This window comes from Mandrillus leucophaeus, unplaced genomic scaffold, assembly GCF_000951045.1.
Source record: "Mandrillus leucophaeus isolate KB7577 unplaced genomic scaffold, Mleu.le_1.0 Scaffold311, whole genome shotgun sequence".
Lineage (NCBI taxonomy): Eukaryota > Metazoa > Chordata > Mammalia > Primates > Cercopithecidae > Mandrillus > Mandrillus leucophaeus.
The window spans coordinates 3,588,625-3,610,769 of NW_012103266.1; the positions used below are offsets into that span (position 1 = coordinate 3,588,625).

Sequence of the window (22,145 nt, forward strand, 5' to 3'; positions counted from 1 at the left end):
GAAGGAAGGAAGGAAGGAAGGAAGGAAGGAAGGAAGGAAGGAAGGAAGGAAGGAAGGAAGGAAGGAAGGAAGGAAGGAAAAATTATGTACAGGTACTGCAATGGACTGAATGTTTATGTCCCCCCTTAAATTCATATGTTCCAACCTACACACAAGGTGATGGTATCAGGAGGTGGGGCCTTTGAGAGGTGATTATGTCATCAGGGCAGACCCTTCATGATTGTATTAGTGCTCTTATAACAAAGACTCCAGAAACAGAGCTCACCACTTCCAACAGGTGAAGTTACAGAAAGAAGCTACCCTCCATAATCCAGATAGTAGGCCCTCACAAGACACCAAATATACCAGTATTTTGATATTGGATTCTTAGTCTCCAGAAGTGTGAGAAATAAATTTCTGTTGTTTATAAGCTACCCAATTTATGGTATTTTGTGATAGCAGCCCAAACACACTGAGACACTTAAGTATGGCTTTTAGTTTGCTGCCTGAAAGAATTAAGTCTTCCTGGTTTGTTACCGTATACATTAAAGCTTATACTACAGAAGGATGCATGTTGTGTCATTAAGATGACAAATTATTTGTTAGGACATGAACTCTCTCTGGACACGTTAGCACCATCTTATAAGGGCTGTGCACTCTGAGACTGACATCTCATTAATTTCAAGTCAATTGCAAAAATTTCTATATTATGAAGACAAAGATGAATTACACTTTACCACTCTTTTGTCTTTTCATGAGTTCACTAAACAGAGAAGACTGTACTGAGCAACCAAGCAAGGGTGGGTATCTTCAGAAGCAGCCAGTTGACTCTAAGACTAAGAAACACACATTAAAATATGATCCTAAAGAAAAAGTGCTTTTACATACACACATCTTCAAACTCAGTTACACCATAAGGTTGAAGCTATGTCCAATATTTCAAGCACTGCAAAATGACATTTATATGTATTTCAAATATTTATAACACCTCTATTTTCTGTTATTATTAAAGCTAAATTGCACTACAGAAATATATTATTAAAGAAGCTAAATTTTATTAAGCTCTTATGTTTATTTCTTATATTTCCTCCAAGCAACATTAAAAGCAAAGAAATTGCTTACAACTTCTACCCACACTATCTTTGTTCTTCCTGAAGCCTCTAGAGAACCCTAGAAATTCTAATTAGAATTAGCAGTTATAAGCTACATATTTTATTATTATTTCAAATTTAGTTAATATGAACCATCATTACTTTAAATCTTATATAATATCATTATTGTCTATAATTACTATAGTTTTTAAAGGAGAATGACACTACCATTCTAGCCTTGATGGTTATATGCCCCCAAATATCATCAAATCGAATAATAAACAAAACTAGAACATATATACAAATTCCAACACTTACATATATGATACATATTCAAAGCTACTAACAGGATATTCTCCAGCTGTTTCTAACATATATATTTCATGAATTCAGAGAGTATTTTGAAATATATTTTGTAATATGACATTATTATGGCTTGTGAGTAGAACGTAAATGTCATAAGCATGAAGGTACAAGATTTGGGAACTAGAATAGACCTTAGAGATGCAGATTAGGAATTCATACTAGTCAGGATATCATCATATCTTACCTAGTCTACTGATACTTACTCACAATCAATGATCTATTACCTATCTATATATTCCCATCACCTATCTGTCCCCAAAGGTCTATTCAAGGGCTAATCACCAAATTACTAAACCACTAATGCTTAAAGAATAAAACCCTAATTCCTCAGTGTGAAGTTTCCTTACCACCTATGCCACAAAGTCTCTTCATTCCAGAGTCCTGACCCAAGGCTAACTGCCTGTGCCTTCAATGCAGTATGCCTTTCACTCCTCCTTATTAATAAATTAAATGAACAGTAGATCATTGGCCCAAGCCTGTCTCCAAACTTTAAGTTCCAACTTAACAAATGGAAACCTAAAGACGGAGTACAGTCATCCCTTAGTATCAACCGCGGATTGGTTCCAGGAGTACTTGCGGATACCAAAATATACAAATATTTGGTCAGGTGCAGTGGATCATGCCTGTAATCCCAGCACTTTGGGAGGATGAGGTGGGCGGATCACCTGAGGTCGGGAGTTCAAGACCAGCCTGACCAATGTGGAGAAACCCTGTCTCTACCAAAAATACAAAATTAGCCGGGCGTGGTGGTGGCGCATGCCTGTAATCCCAGCTACTCAGGAGGCTGAGGCAGGAGAATCACTTGAACCAAGGAGGTGGAGGTTGCGGTGAGATGAGATCATGCCATTGCCCTCCAGCCTGGGCAACAAGAGCGAAACTCCGTCTCAAAAACAAAAACAAAAAAAAAGAAAATATTCAAATACCTGATATAAAATGGTATAATATTCATATAGAAGCTATGCACATCCTCCCATATACTTTAAATCATCTCTAGATTCGTTATAATACCTAAATATTATGTTGATGCAAAAGTAATTGCAGTTTCTGCCATTAATGTAAATACTATGTAAATAGTTGTTATACTGTATTTTTTACATTTCTTTCTTTTGAGACCCTGTCATCCTGGCTGGAGTGCAGGAGCACAATCATGGCTCACTGCAGCCTCAGCTTCCTAGGTTCAAGTGACCCTCCCACTTCAGCCTCCCAAGTAACTGGGACTCCAGGTGCATTATCACCACACCCAGTTAATTTTTTTACTTTCTGCAGAGATGGGGTCTCACCACGTTGCCCAGGCTGGTCTCAAAGTCCTGAGTCCAAATGATCCTCCCACCTTGGCCTCCCAAAGTGCTGAGATTATAGGCATGAGTCACCATGCCCAGTATATTATTATTTTTTTTTTTCAAATATTTTCTGTCCATGGTTGGTTGAATCCACGGATGCAGAGGCCTACGCAGAGATGAAACGCCAACTGTGTATTTTAAACAGCTAAGCTTCAGCCAATCACAGCCAAACTTCAGCCAATTGTAGGCAGCCAACTGATGAGCCTATTCCCAAACAAGGCAAATGCCTCATCACACCACGCCCAAATGAGATAAATGACTATCTGTAGACAATTAGACGATTTTTCTACTTTGTTCCCGTGCTCATACTATAAAAGGTTGAGGCTCACACTGAAACCCTGCTGGTTCTGAATGCTGACCAATTAATGAATGATTGCTTGCTCAAATGAATTCTGTTAAATTTGATTTGTCTCCAGTTTTTCTTTTAACATTTTACTAATGGTATTCTCTAGCTAGAATGCCATCTTTCCTTCCTTCTTCCCCTACAGAAATTCTATTAAAATTTCAAGCCCCAACTCTAATTATACTACCTCTAGGATCTCCATTGACCCTACTCAAAATTAATTATTTGTTTTTGTACCTCAATGGCTTTAAAAAAATATTTACTCTAACATTACTACAACTTGACTAAATATACTGGGCATCCTCCTACCTCTCTCAGTAGGTTGTGAGTTCCCTGGTACCTGGACAAGATCTTATTCATTTCTTTCCCTCCCATTTAGTATAGAACCTCGCACACAATAGGTACCATACAAACTTAACCTAAGTGAAATGAGAGATCCATTCTTTCCTAAAACAGAAATGATCTGTTTTTAAATAACACAATAAAATAATTTTATCTAAAACTCTAACAGTAATTTAAATAGGAAGTATAATTTTATGCTACCTTCATGTATTAAATATTTGAACATTTAAATATTATAGATATCAAAACTAGTGTATTTTAAAGCTCCTATTTAGCTCTTAAACAACTTCCTGAAAAATAGACTTGTAGTGCTTTACGGTACACTTAGCGAGGACAGAGGCATGAGCTCTCCTATGTTCTTGCAGTAGTGAAAAAGAGTCAGAGGTTTTAGAACACTGGTCTAAGAGGTTTGGAAATAGGTATTAGCAAAAACAGGAATGATGCTCCTTCCAGAATGCAGCTGAGTGAGCTGCAATGAACAGCAAAATGGGGGAAAAAGGTGTCCTAGAGATAAGAAAACCAGGGCGATGAAGTTTAAGTTTGATGAAAGCAGACCCTCCTGCTGATTTCTTACTAAACCTGCCACCTATTGACCACATTATGAATCAAGGCACTGCGAATGACAAGGAACTTCAGCGATTACAGTAACATCAATCAATAGTTACTGCGGGTTACAAAAGAATGGCAGTTTAGTAACATTAAAATTTATTTTACCTATGGTGTGTATGTCTGAAATAGGCTATGATGCATAATTGATCCTGTATATGTCCTTTCAGAAGTAAATTTTAGTAAAAGTCATGGTACTGAAAGGTGATTCTTTCCAAATTTCTACTTAAATATCCACAATTAGGGAAGTCGTAGTAGTGTGAAATAGAAAAATCAAAGAATCAAAGTTAAGAGGAATGAAAATAAAGCTTTCTCAGCAATACATACATGAGAGGTTTTATATGAATTTTGTTTGGTTTTGATTTGGTTTGATTAGGTTTTGGCAGCTGCAGTAAGAATTGCTTCAATTCTGACTGATTAGCTCTACCAAGTGCTGAAAAGAAGAGCAGTAAATTTTGCTGAATTAACAGTTGTACTGAAGCATCAATAACTAAGACACACACACACACACACACACACACAGCATCAGGTTAAATGAAAGGGATACCAATGTGCCGAGTGCTTTAAATATATAACCTTGTTTAATTCTCACAATACTACCAGGTAAACATTAGTCTATTCATTTTATGCATGAGAAAATTCAGTCTCCGAGGTTACAAGTATCACAGCTGGAATGCAAGTATGTGCGAATTTATTTCCGCTGGCTTTTCGTACTATACCACGCTATCTTTAATGGGTTTTACACTTACCTCACTGTCTCTTCAGTTTCTTCATTGGTAAAATAAAGAGTCTGTGCTTAATAACTTCTAAGATCCAGACTAACTCTAAAATTATATAAAATCTATGATTCTTGTAGCATTCAATTCAAATAAGTCCAAAATCTAAAGAGTAAATGCTCAATAGAAAATTTTCAAAGAAATGGAGGGAGAAGTTTACAGAAAAAGAAATTTTATGCTTTACAGAAATCAAAATTTTTTTGGAATAAATGAAAAGAGACACGACATACCAAAATCTTGGGGATGCAGCAAAAGCAGTATTAAAAGGGAAGTTAATAGCACTAAAGGCCTACCTGAAAAAGTTAGAAAAATCTCAAATTAAAGATCTAGCTTCACACCTAGAGGAAGCAGAAAAACAAGAGCAAATCATTGCAAAAGCTAGCACAGGAAATGAATAAAACCAGAGAAGAACTGAATGACATTGATACCCAAAAATCCACACAAAGAATTAACTAAACCAAAAGTTGATTATATGAATGCATAAACAAGATAAACGGACTACTACCTACATTAAAAAAGAAAAAAAGAGGCCATCCAAATAAGCACAATAAAAAACAACAAAGGTGACATTACAAATGATCCTGCAGAAAAACAAAAGATCCTCAGAGACTGTTATGTATACTTCTGTGCAAACCAACTACAAAATATAGAGGAGATATATAAGTTTCCTGGAAACACACAACCTCCCAAGATTGAATCGGGAAGAAACTGAAACCCGGAACAGACAAATATTGAGTTCCAAAATTAAATCAGTAATTAAAAAAACAAACAACAACAACGAAAAAACTTAACGACAAAAAACAAACAAACAAAAACAAACAAACAAAAAAACCCAGAACAGACAGTTTCACAGCTGAAGTCTGCCAGACATAAAAAGAAGAGCTGGTACCAATTCTACTGAAACTGTTTCAAAACACTGAAGAGGAGGGACTCCTCGATAACTCTATGAAGCCAGCATCACCCTGATAGCAAAACTTGGCAAAGAAACAACAGAACATGAAAACTATAGGCCAATATCTCTAATGAACATAGACACAAAAATTCCCAACAAAATACCAGCAAACCAAATCAAGCACATCAGAAAGTTACTTTGGCAAGATCAAGTAGGCTTTATTTCTGGGATTCAATGTTTGTCAACGTCGATAAATAAGTGTGATTCATCATATAAACAGAACTAAAAACAAAAACCATATGATCATCTCAATAGACATGGAAAAAGCCATCAATAAGATCCAGCATCCCTTCATGATAAAAATCCACAAGAAACTAGGCATACCTCAAAATAATAAGAGCTATCTATGACAAGCCCACGGCCAACATCATACTGAATGGAGGAAAGCTGGAAGCACTTCCCTTGAGAACTGGAATAAGACGAGGATGCCCACTCTCATCGTTCCTATTAAACGTAGTACTGGAAGTCCTTGGAAGAGCAATCAGTCAAGAGAAAGAAATAAAAGATATCCAAATAGAAAAAGATGTCAAAGTATCTCTCCTCACAGACGATATGATCCTATACCTAGAAAACACTAAAGACTGCCAAAAGGTTCCTGGAACACAAACAATTTCAGTAAAGTTTCAAAATACAAACTCAAATGACTCTCAAGCTGAGAGCCAAAACAAGAACACAGCATCATTTACAATAGGCACAAAAAATGAAATACCTAGGTATACACATCTAACCAAGAAGGTGAAAGATCTCTACAAGGAGAGCCACAAAACATGGCTAAAAGAAATAATGAGTGATACAAACAAATGGAAGAACATCTCATGCTCATAAATTGGATGAGTCAATATCATTATAATAGCCATACTGCCCAAAGCAATTTACAGATTCAATAATATTCCTACCAAACTACCAATGTCCTTTTTCACAGGCTTAGAAAAAACTATTCTAAAATTCACATGGAATCAGAAAAGAGCCCAAATAGCCAAAGCAATCCTAAGCAAAAAGCACAAAGCCAGAGGCATCATATTACCAGACTTCAAACTATATTACTAGGCTACAGTAACCAAAACTGCATGGTACTGGTACAAAAATAGACACATAGACCAACAGAACAGACTAAGAGAACCAAGAAATAAAGCTGCACACCTACAGCCATCTGAATTTTGACAAAGTCAAACAAAAATAAGCAATGGAGAAAGGACTACCTATTCAATAAATGCTGCTGTGATAACTGGCTAGCCATATGCAGAAGAACAAAACTGAAACCCTGTCTTTCACCGTACACAAAAAGTAAGTCAGAATGGATTAAAGAATTAAATATAAGACCTCAAACTATGAAAATCCTATAAGAAAACCTAAAACACCATTCTGGGCATCTGCCTCAGGAAATAACTCATGACTACGTTCTCAAAAGCAACTGTAACAAAAATTGATGAGTGGGACTTAATTTAACTAACGAGCTTCTGCACAGCAAAAGAAACTATCAACAGAATAAATAGACAACCTGCGCAATGGAAGAAAATATTCACAAACTATGCATCTGACAGAGATCTAATACCCAGAATCTATAAGGAACTTAAAGAAATCAACAACCAAAAAACAAATAACCCCATTAAAAAGTGGGCAAAGAACATGAACATACACTTCTCAAAAGAAGACATATGGGCCAGGCATGGTGGCTCACACCTGTAATCCCAGCACTTTGGAAGGCTGAGGCAGGCGGATCACCTGAGATCAAGACCAGCCTGTCCAACAGAGTGAAATCTCGTCTCTACTAAAAATACAAAAATTAGCTGGGCATGGTCGCGGGCACCTGTAATCCCAGCTACTGGGGAGTCTGAGGCAGGAGAATCACTTGAACCCAGAAGGCAGAGATTGCAGTGGGCTGAGATCGCACCATCACACTCTAGCCAGGGCAACAAGAGTGAAACTCTGTCTCAAAAAAATAAAAATAAAAATAAAAAGACATGCAAGAGGCTGACAAACATATGAAAAAATGCTCATAACACTAACGAAACCACAATAAGATACCATCTCACATGAATCAGCATGACTATTACTAAAAAGCCAAAAAAAAAAAAAAAACCCAAAGAGATGCTGGCAAGGCTGTGGAGAAAACAGAACACTTTATACACTGTTGGTAAGAATGTAAATTAGTTCAGCCACTGTAGAAAGCAGTTCGGAGAATTCTCAAATAACTTAAAACAGAACTACCATTCTACTCAGCAATCACATTACTAGGTTTAAATCCAAAAGAAAAGAAATCATTTCCCCCAAAAGACATATGCACTTTTATGTGCATCACAGCACTGTTTACAATGGTGAAGACATGGAATCAATCTAGGTGCCCACCAACAGTGGATTGGATAAAGAAAATGAGTACATATACACCATGGAATACTATGCAACCATAATTTTAAAAAATCATATCCTGGCCGGGCACGGTGGCTCACACCTGTAATCCTAGCACTTTGGGGGGCCGAGGTGGGTGGATTACCTGAGGCCAGGAGTTTGAGACTAGCTTGGCCAACATGGCGAAACCCCATCTCTACTAAAAATACAAAAATTAGCTAGGCGTGGTGGGCGCCTGTAATCCCAGATACTCGGGAGGCTGAGGCAGGAGAACTGCTTGAACTCGAGAGGCAGACAGTGCAGTGAGCCAAGATTGCGTCATTGCACTCCAGCCTGGGCAACAAGACCGAAACTCTGTCTCAAATCAATCAGTCAATCAATCAATCAATCATACCCTTTGCAGTAACATGGATGCAGCTGGAGGCCATTATCCTAAGCAAATTAATGCAGGAACAGAAAATTAAATATTGCATATTCTCACTTATAAGTGGGAGCTAAATACTGGATATTCTTGGACACAAAGATGGGAATAGTCACTAGGGGCTAATAGAGAACAGAGGGAGGGAAGAGGGTAAGGATTAAAAAACTAATGGTCAGGTACTATGCTCATCGTTACCTGGATGATGGGATCATTTGCATCCCAAACCTCAGAATCATGTAACATACCCATGTAACAATCCTGCACATGTACCCCCTGAATATAAAATAAGAGTTAAAATTATTTTTAAAAAGGAAAGTAAAATAAAATTGCCTGTGAATATAAGAAAATGTGCTCAATCTCACTCTGTATTCAAAAAGCAAAAATTATAACAACAATGATTTACCATTTTCACCTCTGAGGTGGGCAAAGATTTTGGGAAAACAGATATTCATATATATTCTTTGTGACACTATAAATTGATACAAATTCATCAGAATGCAATTTCATACTATCGTTAAAATTTGTAAATGTACACAGCATTTTATCCAGGAATTTTACTTGTGGAATTTGTGAAACACAGCATATATAGAGTCATGTTCACCACAGCAATTCTTAAACAAGCAAAAGACTAGAACTAATCTAAATAGCCATTAATATGGGATTAATTAAATTAAGATAGGCCCATACACAACATTTTATGCAGTATGTAAAAAGAACACAGTAGATAAAAACAAGCACCTACAGAATAATCTTCAGGCACAGTTGGTGAAAACAGCAAGGAATAAAAAACGAAAAATCATAAATGCACGTATGTGTTGAGAGGCATAGACTATTTCTAGGAGAAAACGTGAAAAATTAGAATTAAGAAAACGTGAAAAATTAGAATTAATGATTTTATCTGGGCGAAATGCTATAAGTCTGAGATTGAAGGGAGATTTACATTTGTTAAACTACCTTATTTTACTACATGAATAATTTGCCATAAGCATGAACACTTTGCTACAAGCAATTTTTTAACTTTAAAAAGTGATTATAATAAATGGTAATCACTTGAATCATTGAAGAATTCTTTAAATGTGAGGTCTACAATACCAAACAAGAAAAAAGAAAGGTAGGCCTAATAGTAACTTTTTTTTAAATGTCAAAATTCTTCAGAATAGTCTAATCACCCCAGATTTGTGTGTGCATATGAACTTCAATTTACAAAGAACAACGAATACAGCACAACAACCTCCAGTGTACATAATCTAAAACAAAACTTTCACACCTCTCTCTCAATATTCCAAAATTTATATTCTCATATTCTAAGGCATAATGTGACAAATCAGACAAATGAATGATAAAGGTGCTAATTTCAGGGGCATGAGAGTATGGATTGCTTCCATTTTTCAATTGCAAGAACTCATTCAGACAAAAAGTAATATCCTTAACTAAACTATCACTTCTGCAACAATTAGTGAAATAATCATGTTGAAATAAAATACCAAAAATTAATGAACCATAATTATCTATTATGAGATTGAGAAGCTACCTGTATAGTAACAAAATCATGTGTGAAATTCACAAGTGAATAAATAAAGGATCTAATCATAAACAAAGCACTCTATTATCAAATCAGTAAACAATACTTATAAGGCACTGGATTTTGATATTAATACAAAATACCTAATTATAGCAAAAACTATAACATTTCCTAGGAATCCAAATTGATAAGTAATACAAGCATGACAGGAAAGACTATTTAAGACTATGGGACCAATCTTATTTCAATTTCATGAAAAATTCTGAGACTTTAGTGTTCTCTCACATTATTTTCTCTTACTTGATGAATCAACAGATTCACCTCCCCTGCTTCTCAATAAAAATGACAATTTCATAATGGAGCAGTGCAACACACATATTTAACAATAAAAGTAAAACCTGTATTTTCAGAATAATAATAACATTTATGTATAATAAAATTCAAAGGTAAAAGAAATTTCCTTCTTTAATTACTAGGTAAAATATAGTTAAATGTCAATCTATTTATGTTTCACCCTGTCTGATGTGGGAAAACTATACATATACCCACTACTAGAAATTTTTAGCAAAGCACTGAATTAAATTATACTTGAATCAGGAACTTATATTTTATTTTTAAAAATGTACCTTTCATCTGAGTAGCAAAATTCAATGCCAGTTTGGCAAAGAGATCTGGATTCTCAAACTTGTCTTCTTTAACTTTTAACCAGAAACAGTTCTCAGATAATTCTGTGGGTTCAATCTGAAACAAAAATAACAAAGAAAAGATTCTAAATTATAATTTCATATTTAAATTTTCAAGGAACTAACTTTCAGCAAGGTTGAATGACAGTTCCTTTATTCCTCTATCTTCTAAGTCAATTTCAGGATGTATCTAAATAATACTTATAAAGTAAATATTCATTGGGAAATTCAGAATTGTGTGAAGAAATGGCAAACAATAGAAATAGGCCACATAGCAAATTGCAGCTTAAAAATTATTCTCCTGGAAGGAGTCTTAAAAATAATTTAGGAAATCCTAACCCCAACTCACATAAAATCTTCTTGTTCCTGGGTTTTTTAAAACAGGGAAACTCAGACTTAGAAAAGTGAATTCCCTTTGTTCACTCATTAGGTTTAAGTTAGCAACCATAATGATAGCTGACACACACCTCCTACATTGTGTCAGGTACTGTCTTAAGTTATTTGCATATATTAACTAATTTAATCCTCGTAATAATTTTTTGACCTGTTCTGTTATTATCTCCACATTAAAAGATGAGGAAACAGAGCCCAAGAAAGTTTAAGTGGCTGCCCAAATTAGTAAATGGCAGAGCTGGGATTTTAAACCCAGATAAGTGCTCCAGAGGACCGTGGTCTTAACTACTACCCAAGATTAAAACTTTATCTTCCAATACACCATGAAGCTTCGTGATGTGTAACTACCATTACACTGCATACTAAATTGTTAAATTAGGAAGCATATCACTACATTAACACAGGCAGATAGCAAGGCAACAGCTTTGAAATCTTGTATTTTGATGAATTGTACCTAATCTTTTTAAAAGAAAAACTACATTCTAAAACCATTTACTCCAAGTTTACTCTTATGAGCAAAGCATAAATATATGCATAAGACTGAAAAATGATTTAACCATCATTCTGTTTAAACCAACTTACTACATAGATGCTGTCTAATACTGTAAATATGTTCTTGGATGACACATTTCCCCAAATGGTTGTCCGGGTAAATGGATTTTCATTAGATTAGTTCCCAGTGAATGAGGACTGTGTCAATCTACATAATAACCTTTTAAAACATATTATTTGCTAATAATAATAAAGTCTAACAACATTCAGAAGAAAGTATTTTCATACATCATATTTAAAAATTAAGGTATGTCAATATTGAATATTGTCACTTATTCCACACTATCTGAAAGTGTAAAACTTAAAAAAAAAGTCATTCACTAAGAAAAACAAGTAAGATAAAAAGGCTCAATAATAAAAAGGATTTTATTTAAGAAAAATGGGGAAGAGGCTTCAGCTCACAGGAGGCAGGTGGCACTCATATCCTCCATAAAAAGCCAAAAAAGAGAGTAGATAATCACAACATGTAAAAACATTGGAATTTGGCAGGGAAGTTACAGAAAACACCTGAGGCATGGAAGGAGCAGGAATCCAGGCAGCAAGCCTGGCTGTGATCAGCTGGCCGCCCAGAGAAGCATCCCAATGTGGGAAAAGGGTAAATAACATATCCCCAGTGGTCCAGATTCCCACTGTGAACTCTGAAGATTCTAGCCATAGGAGAGCCACTCAGCCTCTACAGGCCCTGAAACTAGTCTTTAGTAAACAAAGTTACCGGCAGTCTGTGCAAAGGCATTGCTCTAGAGTGGGCATTCACACTGGATCCCACACATGCCACCAAGACCGAAGCAGCTGCAGTATGGCAACAGATTGAGAGTCCAAACCCCATCAGACTACATCCTGCCCTGGGGCTGAAAGATTCTCTATCTCCACATCCTTGGAGCCCACTGAAATCTCCCACATCCACCCAGATGACTGCAGTGGTGTGATACTGGCTAGATCTAGCAATGAGACCAGGTCCCAGCATTCTAGCCCACAAGGTGTCCTACATCCCAGGAACACGTGGTGCAGCATATTGGAGAGGCTACAGGCCAAGAGAGAATGGGATACTATATTTAAAGTGCCAAAAGGAAAAAAAAACACACACACACACACTGGAAGCCAGTTGTATATACCCAACAAATCTATCCATCAAAAATGAAGGAGAAATACATAATGTCTTTCCCAAACACGCAAAAACTGAGGGAATTCATCACCACCAGACAAGCCCTGCAAGAAATGCTTAAGGAGTCCTACATATCTGAAAGAGAATATATGTAGCACATGAAAGTATAAAATTCACATGTAGTATAAAACTATGAAACTCACATGTAGAGCAGATAGACAGATGAGAAAGAGAAAGGACTCAAACGTTAACACTACAGAAAACTAACAAACCACATGGATAAACAATAAGAAAGAAAGAAAAAACAAAGGATATACAAAATGAACAGAAAACAATTAACAAAATGACAGGAATAAGTCCTCACCTATCAATAATAAACCTGAATGTAAACCAATTAATTGCCCACTTAGAAGATATAGACTGGCTGAATGTATTAAAAAACATGACCCAACTATATGCTTCCAACAAGAAACACATTTCACCTGCAAGACACACATAGACTGAAAATAATAAAATAGAAGATATTAAATTGCAAATGGTAGCCAAAAGTGAGGAGTAAATATACATATATCAGATCAAACAGATGTTAAGTCAAAAATAGTAAAAAGAGACAAAGTAGGTCTAGATAGATAGATAGATAGATAGATAGATAGATAGATAGATAGACGCATCAATTTAGCAAGAGGATGTAACATGTCAAAATATATACATACCCAACACTGGAGCACCCAGATATACAAAGAAAATACTATTAGATCTAAAGGGAAAGATAGACTCTAATATAGTAATAGTTGGGGACTTCAACACCCTACTCCCAGCATTAGACAGATCATCTAGGCAGAAAATCAACAAATAAACATTGGATTTAAACTGCACTTTAGAACAAACAGGCCTAAAAGACATTTACAGAACATTTTATCCAACAGCTGCAGAATAAACATTCTTCCCATCAGCATAAGAAACATTCTCAAGGATAGATCATATGTTACTATAAAAAACAAGTCTCAACAAATTTTTAAAAATCAAAATCATATCGGGTATCTTCTCAGACCACAATGGAATAAAATTAGACATCAATAATGAGAGAGATTTCAGAAACTATACAAGTACACAGACTTAAAGAACATGCTCCTGAATGACCACTGGGGCAATTAAAAAATAAAGAAAAACATTAAAAAATGTATTAACATAAGTGAAAATTAAAAAACAATATATCAAAACCTGTGGAATATAGTAAAAGCAATGCTAAGAGGGATGCTTATAGCAATAAACACCTACTTCGAAAAAATGGAAAGATGTCAAATAAACAGTTTAATTTTGCACCTGAAGGAACTAAAAAAGCAAGAACAAACCACACCTCAAATCAGTAGAAGAAAAAAAATAATAAAGTTCAGAGCAAAACTGAGCCAGAGATTAAAAATACAACACAAAAGCGCAACAAAACAAAAACTTAGGTTTTTTGAAAAGATAAAATTGATAAACCACTGGCTAGATTATCCAAGAAAAAAAAAAAAAAAAAAGACCTAAATAAACCACATAAACAAAATCAGAAATGGAAGAGGAAACCTTACAATTGATAGCACAGAAATACAAAAGATCATCAGAGACTATTATGGACAACCACACACTAACAAGCTGAAAAGCCAGAGGAAATGGATAAATTACTGGACACATACAATTTACCAAGAAAGTCCCCCCCAATAAAGAAAAGCCCCAGGACTAATGACATTACTGACGAATTCTTCCAAACTCGTAAAAAAGAACTAACATCAATTCTTGTCAAACTATTGCAAAAAACTGAAGAGCAGGAAAATCTTCCTAACTCATCCTACAAGGCCAGCATTACCCCAATACCAAAACCAAACAAGGACACAACAATTAGGAACATCCCTGATGAACACAAGCATAAACATCCTCAACAAAATACTAGGAAACTGAATCCAACAGCATATCCAAAAGATAATACATCATAATAAATGGGATATACCCCATGAATGCCAGGATGGTTTAACACATGCCGATCAATAAACGTGATACATCACATCGAAAGAATGAAAGATGAAAACTATATAATTATCTCAACAGATGCAGAAAAAGCATTTGATAAAATGTAACATCCCTTCACAATAAAAACTCTCAACAATTAGGCAGAGAGGAAACATACCTCCACATAATAAATGCCATATATGACAAACCCATTGCTAACATCATACTGAATGGAAAGAACATGAAAGCCTTTCCTCTAAGAACTAGAACAAGACTAGGATGCTCACTTTCACCATTTCTATTCAACATAGTACTGGAAGGCCTAGCCAGAGCAATCAGTCAAGCAAAGAAATAAAGGACATCCAAATTGGAAAAGAGAACATCAAATTGTCCCTCTTTGCAGACAACATGAGTTGACATTTGGACATACCTAAACACCCCACAAAAAACTCATATAATTAATAAATTCAGTAAGTTGGAGGATACAAAATCAACACACAAAATTTATTAGTGTTTCTATAGCTGAATAATAAACTTGCTGGAAAAAAAATAAAAAGGCAATCCCATTTACAATAGCTACAAAAAATAAAAAACTTAGGAATAAATTTAACCAAAGAAGTAGAAGACCTTTATAAGAAAAATTACAAAACACTAATGAAAGAAATTAAAGAGGACACAAACAAATGGAAAGAGATACAATGCTCATAGAATAAAGGAATTTACACTGTTAAAACGACCACACAACTCAAAGCAATCTACAGATTCAGTGTAATCCCTATCAAAATACCATTAACATTTTTTCACAAAAAAATAGGAAAAATAATCCTAAAATTCATATGGAACCACGCAAGAGCCTGAATAGCCAGAGCAATCCTGAGCAAAAAGATCAAAGCAGGACGTTGACTTCAAAATATACTACAAGGCTATAGTAGTCAAAACGGCATGGTACTAATGTAAAAAGAGATATATACACCAGTGGAATAGAATAGAGAACCCAGAAGTAAATCCATATATTTACAGCTAAGAGATTTGGCACAAATGTGCCAAGAACATGCAATGGGAAAAGGACACCCTCTTCAATAAATGATGATAGGAAAACTGGATATCCATTTGCAAAAGAATTAAACCTGACCCATATCTCCCACAACATACAAAAATGGACTCAAATTTGATTAAAGATTTAAGCATAAGACCTGAGACTATAAAACTACTAGAAGAAAACATAAGAGAAATGCTCCAGGACACTAATATAGGCAAAGATTGTGTGGCTAAGACCTGAAAAGCACAGGAAACAAAAACAAAAATGGGTGAGATTATATTAAACTAAAATGCTTCCGAATAGAAAAGGGAACAATTAACAGAGACAATCTGTTGAATGGGAGAAAATATCTGCCAACTATTTATCCAACACTGGACTAACATCCAAAAAATACAGGAAACCCAAAAAACAGCAACAAAACAAATAATCACATTAAAGAGTAGACAAATAATTTGAGTAGACATTTCTCAAAAGAAGATATACAAATGGCCAAGATACATGAAAATGTGCTCAACGTCACTAATCACCACAGAAATACAAATCAAGACCACAGTGAGATATCTTACTGGCATCTTATGCCTATTAGAATAGCTATTATCAAAAAGACAAACAAAATGCTGGAGAAGATGTGGAAAAAGGAGAACTTTCATATACTATTGTTAGGAATGTAACTAGTACAGCCATTATGGAAAACAAAATAAAGATTTCTCAAAAATGTAAATAATAGGATTACCATACAATAATGCTCCTAAATAACAGGATTACCACACAATAATGCTGTAATCTGATTACTAAGTATTTATACAAAGGAAAGGAAATCAGTATATCAAAGAGATACCTGCATCCTCATGTTTATTGCAGCACTAGGCAGAATGGAAAAGATATGAAATCAAGATATGAAATCAAGCTAAGTGACCATCAACAGATGAATAGATAAATAAAATATAGTATTGAAACATAATGGAATACCATTCAACTATAAAAAAGACTGAAATCCTGTCATTTGCAGCAATATATATGGAATTGCAGATCACTATGTTAAGTGAAAAAAGCTGGACACAGAAAAACAAATATCATATATTCTCACTCATACATGGGAGCTTAAAAAGTGAATATCATGAAGGTAGAGAACAGAATGATAGTTACCAGAGACTGGAAAGGGTGTGTGTGGGAGGTGGGAGGGTGAAGAGAGATAGGTTAATGGGTTCAAACATATAGTTAGATAAAAGGAATAATTTCTAGCATTTGATAGCACAGTAAAGTGGCCATATTTAACAATATGTTGTACATTTCAAAATAACTAGAAGAGAAGATCTGAATGTTCTCAACAAAAACAAATGACAAATGTTAAAGGTGATGGATATCCTAAATACCCTGACTTGATCATTACACATTCTATGCATGTAGCAAAAATCACATGTACCCCATAAATATGTACAAATATTACACATCAATAAAAATTTTTTTAAAGAAAAGCTATGTTAAAAGAATCAAAATTGCTTTTCATTTGGTGGTATATTTCAAATATTATTCTCTACATCACTTAGATTTTCCTTTTGCCTACTTCACAATGTCAAACTATCTGGAGAGTTTCCAATTATCTGGAGCCTAAATTGAAAGATGGACATAAAATGATGAACTCACAAAGGAACGGAAAGAGTCAGCAGTCATACCCTCAAACATTAAACAATACATACACATAGCAATGATCAACAAAAGCTAGATAAAGTAAAAAAACTCTAGTTTTAGTATTACCTTTGACCAATTGATTCTCTTCATGGACACTTCAGGTTTATAAATTTTTTTCTGCTTCATTCCATAAGGTAGATTAAGTGATATTCCTGGGGGAGGAGGAACTCCTCCAAGGGGTGGTGGTGGAGGAGGTCCCCCAAATAAAAGTGGTGGTGGTGGTGGTGGTGGTATCCCTATCATTCCAGGTAAAGGCGGTGGTGGTGGAGGAAGAATAGCTCCTCCAGGTAGAGGTGGTGCTGGTGGTGGTGGAGGCGGCCCTACACCTGGCAATGGAGGTGCTGGAGGAGGACCTGGAATTCCTGATGAACTTGAGAGTACTTGTGCCTGAAATATAAATAATCAAAGTTTAAATGCTTATAAAATATAATTGAAAAATTGAAGAAATGTATATCAATAGATATTTGTAGTTTATCTTATGTTTTAAGATTATATACACTTTTTTAGATATTACTAAAATATCTAAATATTTAGCGAGATCTAAGGGTTTAACAGTATATGAAAAAGACTTGTGTAGACTTTTAATAAGCACTATAAATTCTGGACAGTGACTACTTCTGTTACCATACAAATGCTAGGAAAGTTGGTATCTGATATGGTTTGGCTCTGTGTTCCCACCCAAATCGTGATCATGAGCGAGCTCTCACAAGACCTGATGGTTTTATAAGAGGATTTTCCCTGTTTGCTTGGCACTTCTCCTTGCTACTGTGACGTGAAGAAGGATGTGTTTTGCTTCCCCTTTGGCCATGACTGGAAGTTTCCTGAGGCCTCCCCAGCCCTGCAGAACTGAGTAAATTAAACCTCTTTCCTTTATAAATTACCCAGTCTTGGCCAGGTGTGGTGGCTCACGCCTGTAATTCTAACACTTTGGGAGGCTGAGGCAGGTGAATTAGCGGAGGTCAGGAGTTGAAGACCAGCCTGGCCAACATGGTGAAACCCTGTCTCTACAAAAATACAAAAATTAGCCTGGCATGGTGACGCATGCCTGTAATCCCAGCTACTCAGGAGGCTGAGGCAGGAGAATCGCTTTAACCCAGGAGGCAGAGGTTACAGTGAGCTGAGCTTGCACCACTGCACTCCAGCCTTGGTGACAGAGGGAGACTCCGTCTCAAAGAAATAATAAAATAAATAAATAAATAAATAAATAAATTACCCAGTCTCAGGTATTTCTTTATAGCTGTGTGAGAATAGACTAATACAGTAAATTGGCACTGGATAGTGGGGTGCTTCTGTAAAGACACCCAAAAATGTGGAAGCAACTTTAGAACTGGGTAACAGGCAGAGGCTGGAATAGTTTGGAGGACTCAGAAGTAGATAGGAAAATGTGGGAAAGTTTGGAACTTCCTACAGACTTTTTGAATGGCTTTAACCAAAATGCTGACAGTGATATGAACAATAAAGTCCAGGCTGAGGTGGTCTCAGATGGAGATGTAAAACTTGTTGGGAGCTGGAATAAAGGTCACTCTTGCAATGCAAAGAGACTGGTGGCATTTTGTCCCTGCCCTAAAGATCTGTGGAACTGTGAACTTGAGCGAGATGATTTAGGGTATCCGGCAGAAAAAAATTTGTAAGTGGCAAAGCATTCAAGAGGAAGCAGAGCATAAAAGTTTAAAAACATTTGAAGACTGACAATGCAGTAGTAAAGAAAAATCCATTTTCTGGGGAGAAACTCAAGCCCTCTGCAGAAATTTGCATAAGTGATGAACAGCCAAATGCTAATCACCAAGACAATGAGGAAAATGTCTCCAGGGCATGTCAGAGACTTTCATGGCAGTCCCTCCCATCACAGGCCTGGAGGCCTAGGGGAGAAAAACTGTTTCCTGTGCCAGGTTCAGGGCCCTCCCACTGTGTGCAGTCTCTTTGATGCCCTGCATTCCAGCCACCTCAGCCATGGATAAAAGGAGTCATGGTACATTTCGAGACATAGCTTTGGAGGGTGTAAGCCCCAAGCTTTGGCAACTTCCACGTGGTGTTCAGCCTGCAGGTACACAGAAGTGAAGAACTGAGGTTTAGGAACCTCTGCCTGGATTTTAGAGGATGTATGAAAACGCCTGGATGTCCAGGCAGAAGTTTGCTGCAGGGGCGGAGCCCTTATGGAGAATCTCTGCTAGGGCAGTACAGAAGGGAAATGTGGGGTTGGAGCCCTCACACAGAGTCCCCACTGGGGCATTGCCTAGCGGAGCTGTGAGAAGAGGGCCACCATCCTCCAGACCCCAGAATGGCAGATCTACTGATGGTTTGCACCATGTGCCTGGAAAAGCCACAGACACTCAACACCACCTTATGAAAGCAACCAGGAGGGGGGCTGCACCCTGCAAAGCCACAGGGGCAAATCTGCCCAAGTTTGTGGAAACCCACCTCTTGCATCAGCATGTCTTGGATATGAGACATGGAGTCAAAGGAGATCACTTTGGAACTCTGAGGTTTAATGACTGTCCTACTGGATTTCAGACTTGCATAGGGTCTGTAGCCCCTTTGTTTTGGCCAATTTTTCCCATTTGAAATGGGTGTATTTACCCAATGCCTGTATCCCCATTGTATCTAGGAAGTGACTACCTTTTGATTTTACAGGTTCATAGGTGGAAGGAACATAACTTGTCTCAGATAAGACTTTGGACTTGGACTTTTGGGTTAATGCTGGAATAAGTTAAGACTTTGGGGGATTGTTGGAAGGGTATGATTGTGTTTTGAAATGTGAGGACATGAGATTTGGGAGCGGCTAGGGGCGGAATGATATGGTTTAGCTCTGCATCCCCATCTAAATCTCATCTTGAATTGTAATAATCCCCATGTGTCAAGGGCAGGATCAGGGGAGATAACTGAATAACGAATAATTGATAATTCTTGAGTTATCATGAGATCCAATGGTTTTTTAAGAGGCTTTTCCCTTTTTGCTTGGCACTTCTCCTTGCTGCTGCCATGTGAAGAAAGATGTGTTTGCTTCCCCTTCCACCATGATTGTAAGTTTCCTGAGGCCTCTCCAGCTCTGCAGAACTGTGAGTTAATTAAACCTCTTCCCTTTATAAATTACCCAGTCTCAGGTATTTCTTCATAGCAGTGTGAGAAAGGACTAATACAGTATCTTCCAAGATTTTCTGAAATACTCCTCTAAAATAATTAAAAATTAACTTTCTTTATAAATATATGCAAAAAAGAAGTACAGTATATGGCTTGGGCCAGTTAGATTAGTTGGGTTTGAATATGGGATAATAAATACAAGGTTAGAGATTCAATTTCCTTGGGGGCTAATTAGCTTTATACAAAGAGTCTGTTTCATGGCTCTAGTAACTTAGCTGGCTTCTAACACCAATAACAAATACTCAATAGCATCCATTTCCATAGTAATATATGCTTATCAACATTTTTACATTTATTATTTCTTTTGATCCTTATTATAACCTTTTAATACAGATAGAGCATTATTATCTCACCTTTATTTCACTGCTTAAAGATGAGGAAACTGTTAGCTGCAAAAAAAGTTAAATGACTAACCAAAAGTTTCAGAGTCTGAACGTGATTAGAATTTCAAAGTGGTTCTTCTCACATCCAATACCATCCTCATTCTAATATAAAAGACTGTCTCTTCATGAATGGGTGCCATTTACAATGAGTACAATTAATTCAAATAGATAGGATTATGAGGAGGATATCACATTTCTATCACAAAGTAACTTCAAGCTCATTCTCTAATGACAATGCATAACAGATGAAAGGGAACATTGCATGCCATATCACGTTCTTTTTAGAGATGATTAATCTATATCCATTCCTTAAACCATTACTGATCACAATGGTTCACTTTGCTAAATAAATATATATGAAAAAGTAGAGCTGTTCATTATAAACATTCTTATGAAACCACTACCAACGAACATACATCTGTTTTAATCAAGATATGACATTAGATTAACTGAATGAAACATTTAAAACTAATTAAGGCAGTCATGGCAGCCATGAGTTTTTTGCAACAGGCCTCAGTCACTGAAGTGGCAGCTCTCTGGCCAGTGCCTTGACACTCCACTGGGATTCAGCAGCTTCCTCACCCATGGCTCTGTTAAAGCTGTCACTCCTGTTTAACACAGTGGAGACCATGAGAAAAGACTATTTATCATGAAACTTTCTGGATTCTACAATAGGTGTTTTTTGAATTTATTGAAATTCTACATTTTGTTTACAGGGATTCCAGTGGCAATTGGCGAAACTCTAGTGAATGTATTCATTGGAGAAACTGAACTAGTAGAAATTCCAGAAGGCTATATCCCAGAACAATGGGAATATTATAAGCATCCTATATTGAGATGGATTGTCCATATTTTCTATGATGATCCTGAAAATAATTACAAAAGAACAATGGCTATCCTTCAGACTGAAACTGAAAAGGCTTAACTGCAGATAAAGGAGCTGGAAGTACAAAGATTAATCTAGAAGAGAAGAGATGGACCCTGGTATCAATATCTGATCACTGATAGGGCAACTATGGATCATTCTCCAAAAGCAACTCCCAGTAAATAAGCATTTATTTCTCTAAATACAAAGTGTATTCTCTTTAGTGGAAAA

The 22,145-nt window shown here is 36.2% G+C and overlaps 1 protein-coding gene across 4 annotated transcripts in view; it reads right to left on the bottom strand.

The window, feature by feature from the left end:
- DIAPH2 (diaphanous-related formin 2) overlaps positions 1-22,145 on the bottom strand; it is a 964,164-nt gene that overhangs the window by 672,842 nt on the left and 269,177 nt on the right. For all 4 annotated transcript variants that reach the window (XM_011987565.1, XM_011987563.1, XM_011987566.1 and 1 more), the window contains 2 exons: positions 17,595-17,915; positions 10,711-10,825 (listed from right to left, as the gene is read on the bottom strand). In XM_011987565.1, the coding sequence (XP_011842955.1) occupies positions 10,711-10,825; positions 17,595-17,915 (436 nt within the window). The remainder of the gene's footprint in view (positions 1-10,710; positions 10,826-17,594; positions 17,916-22,145) is intronic.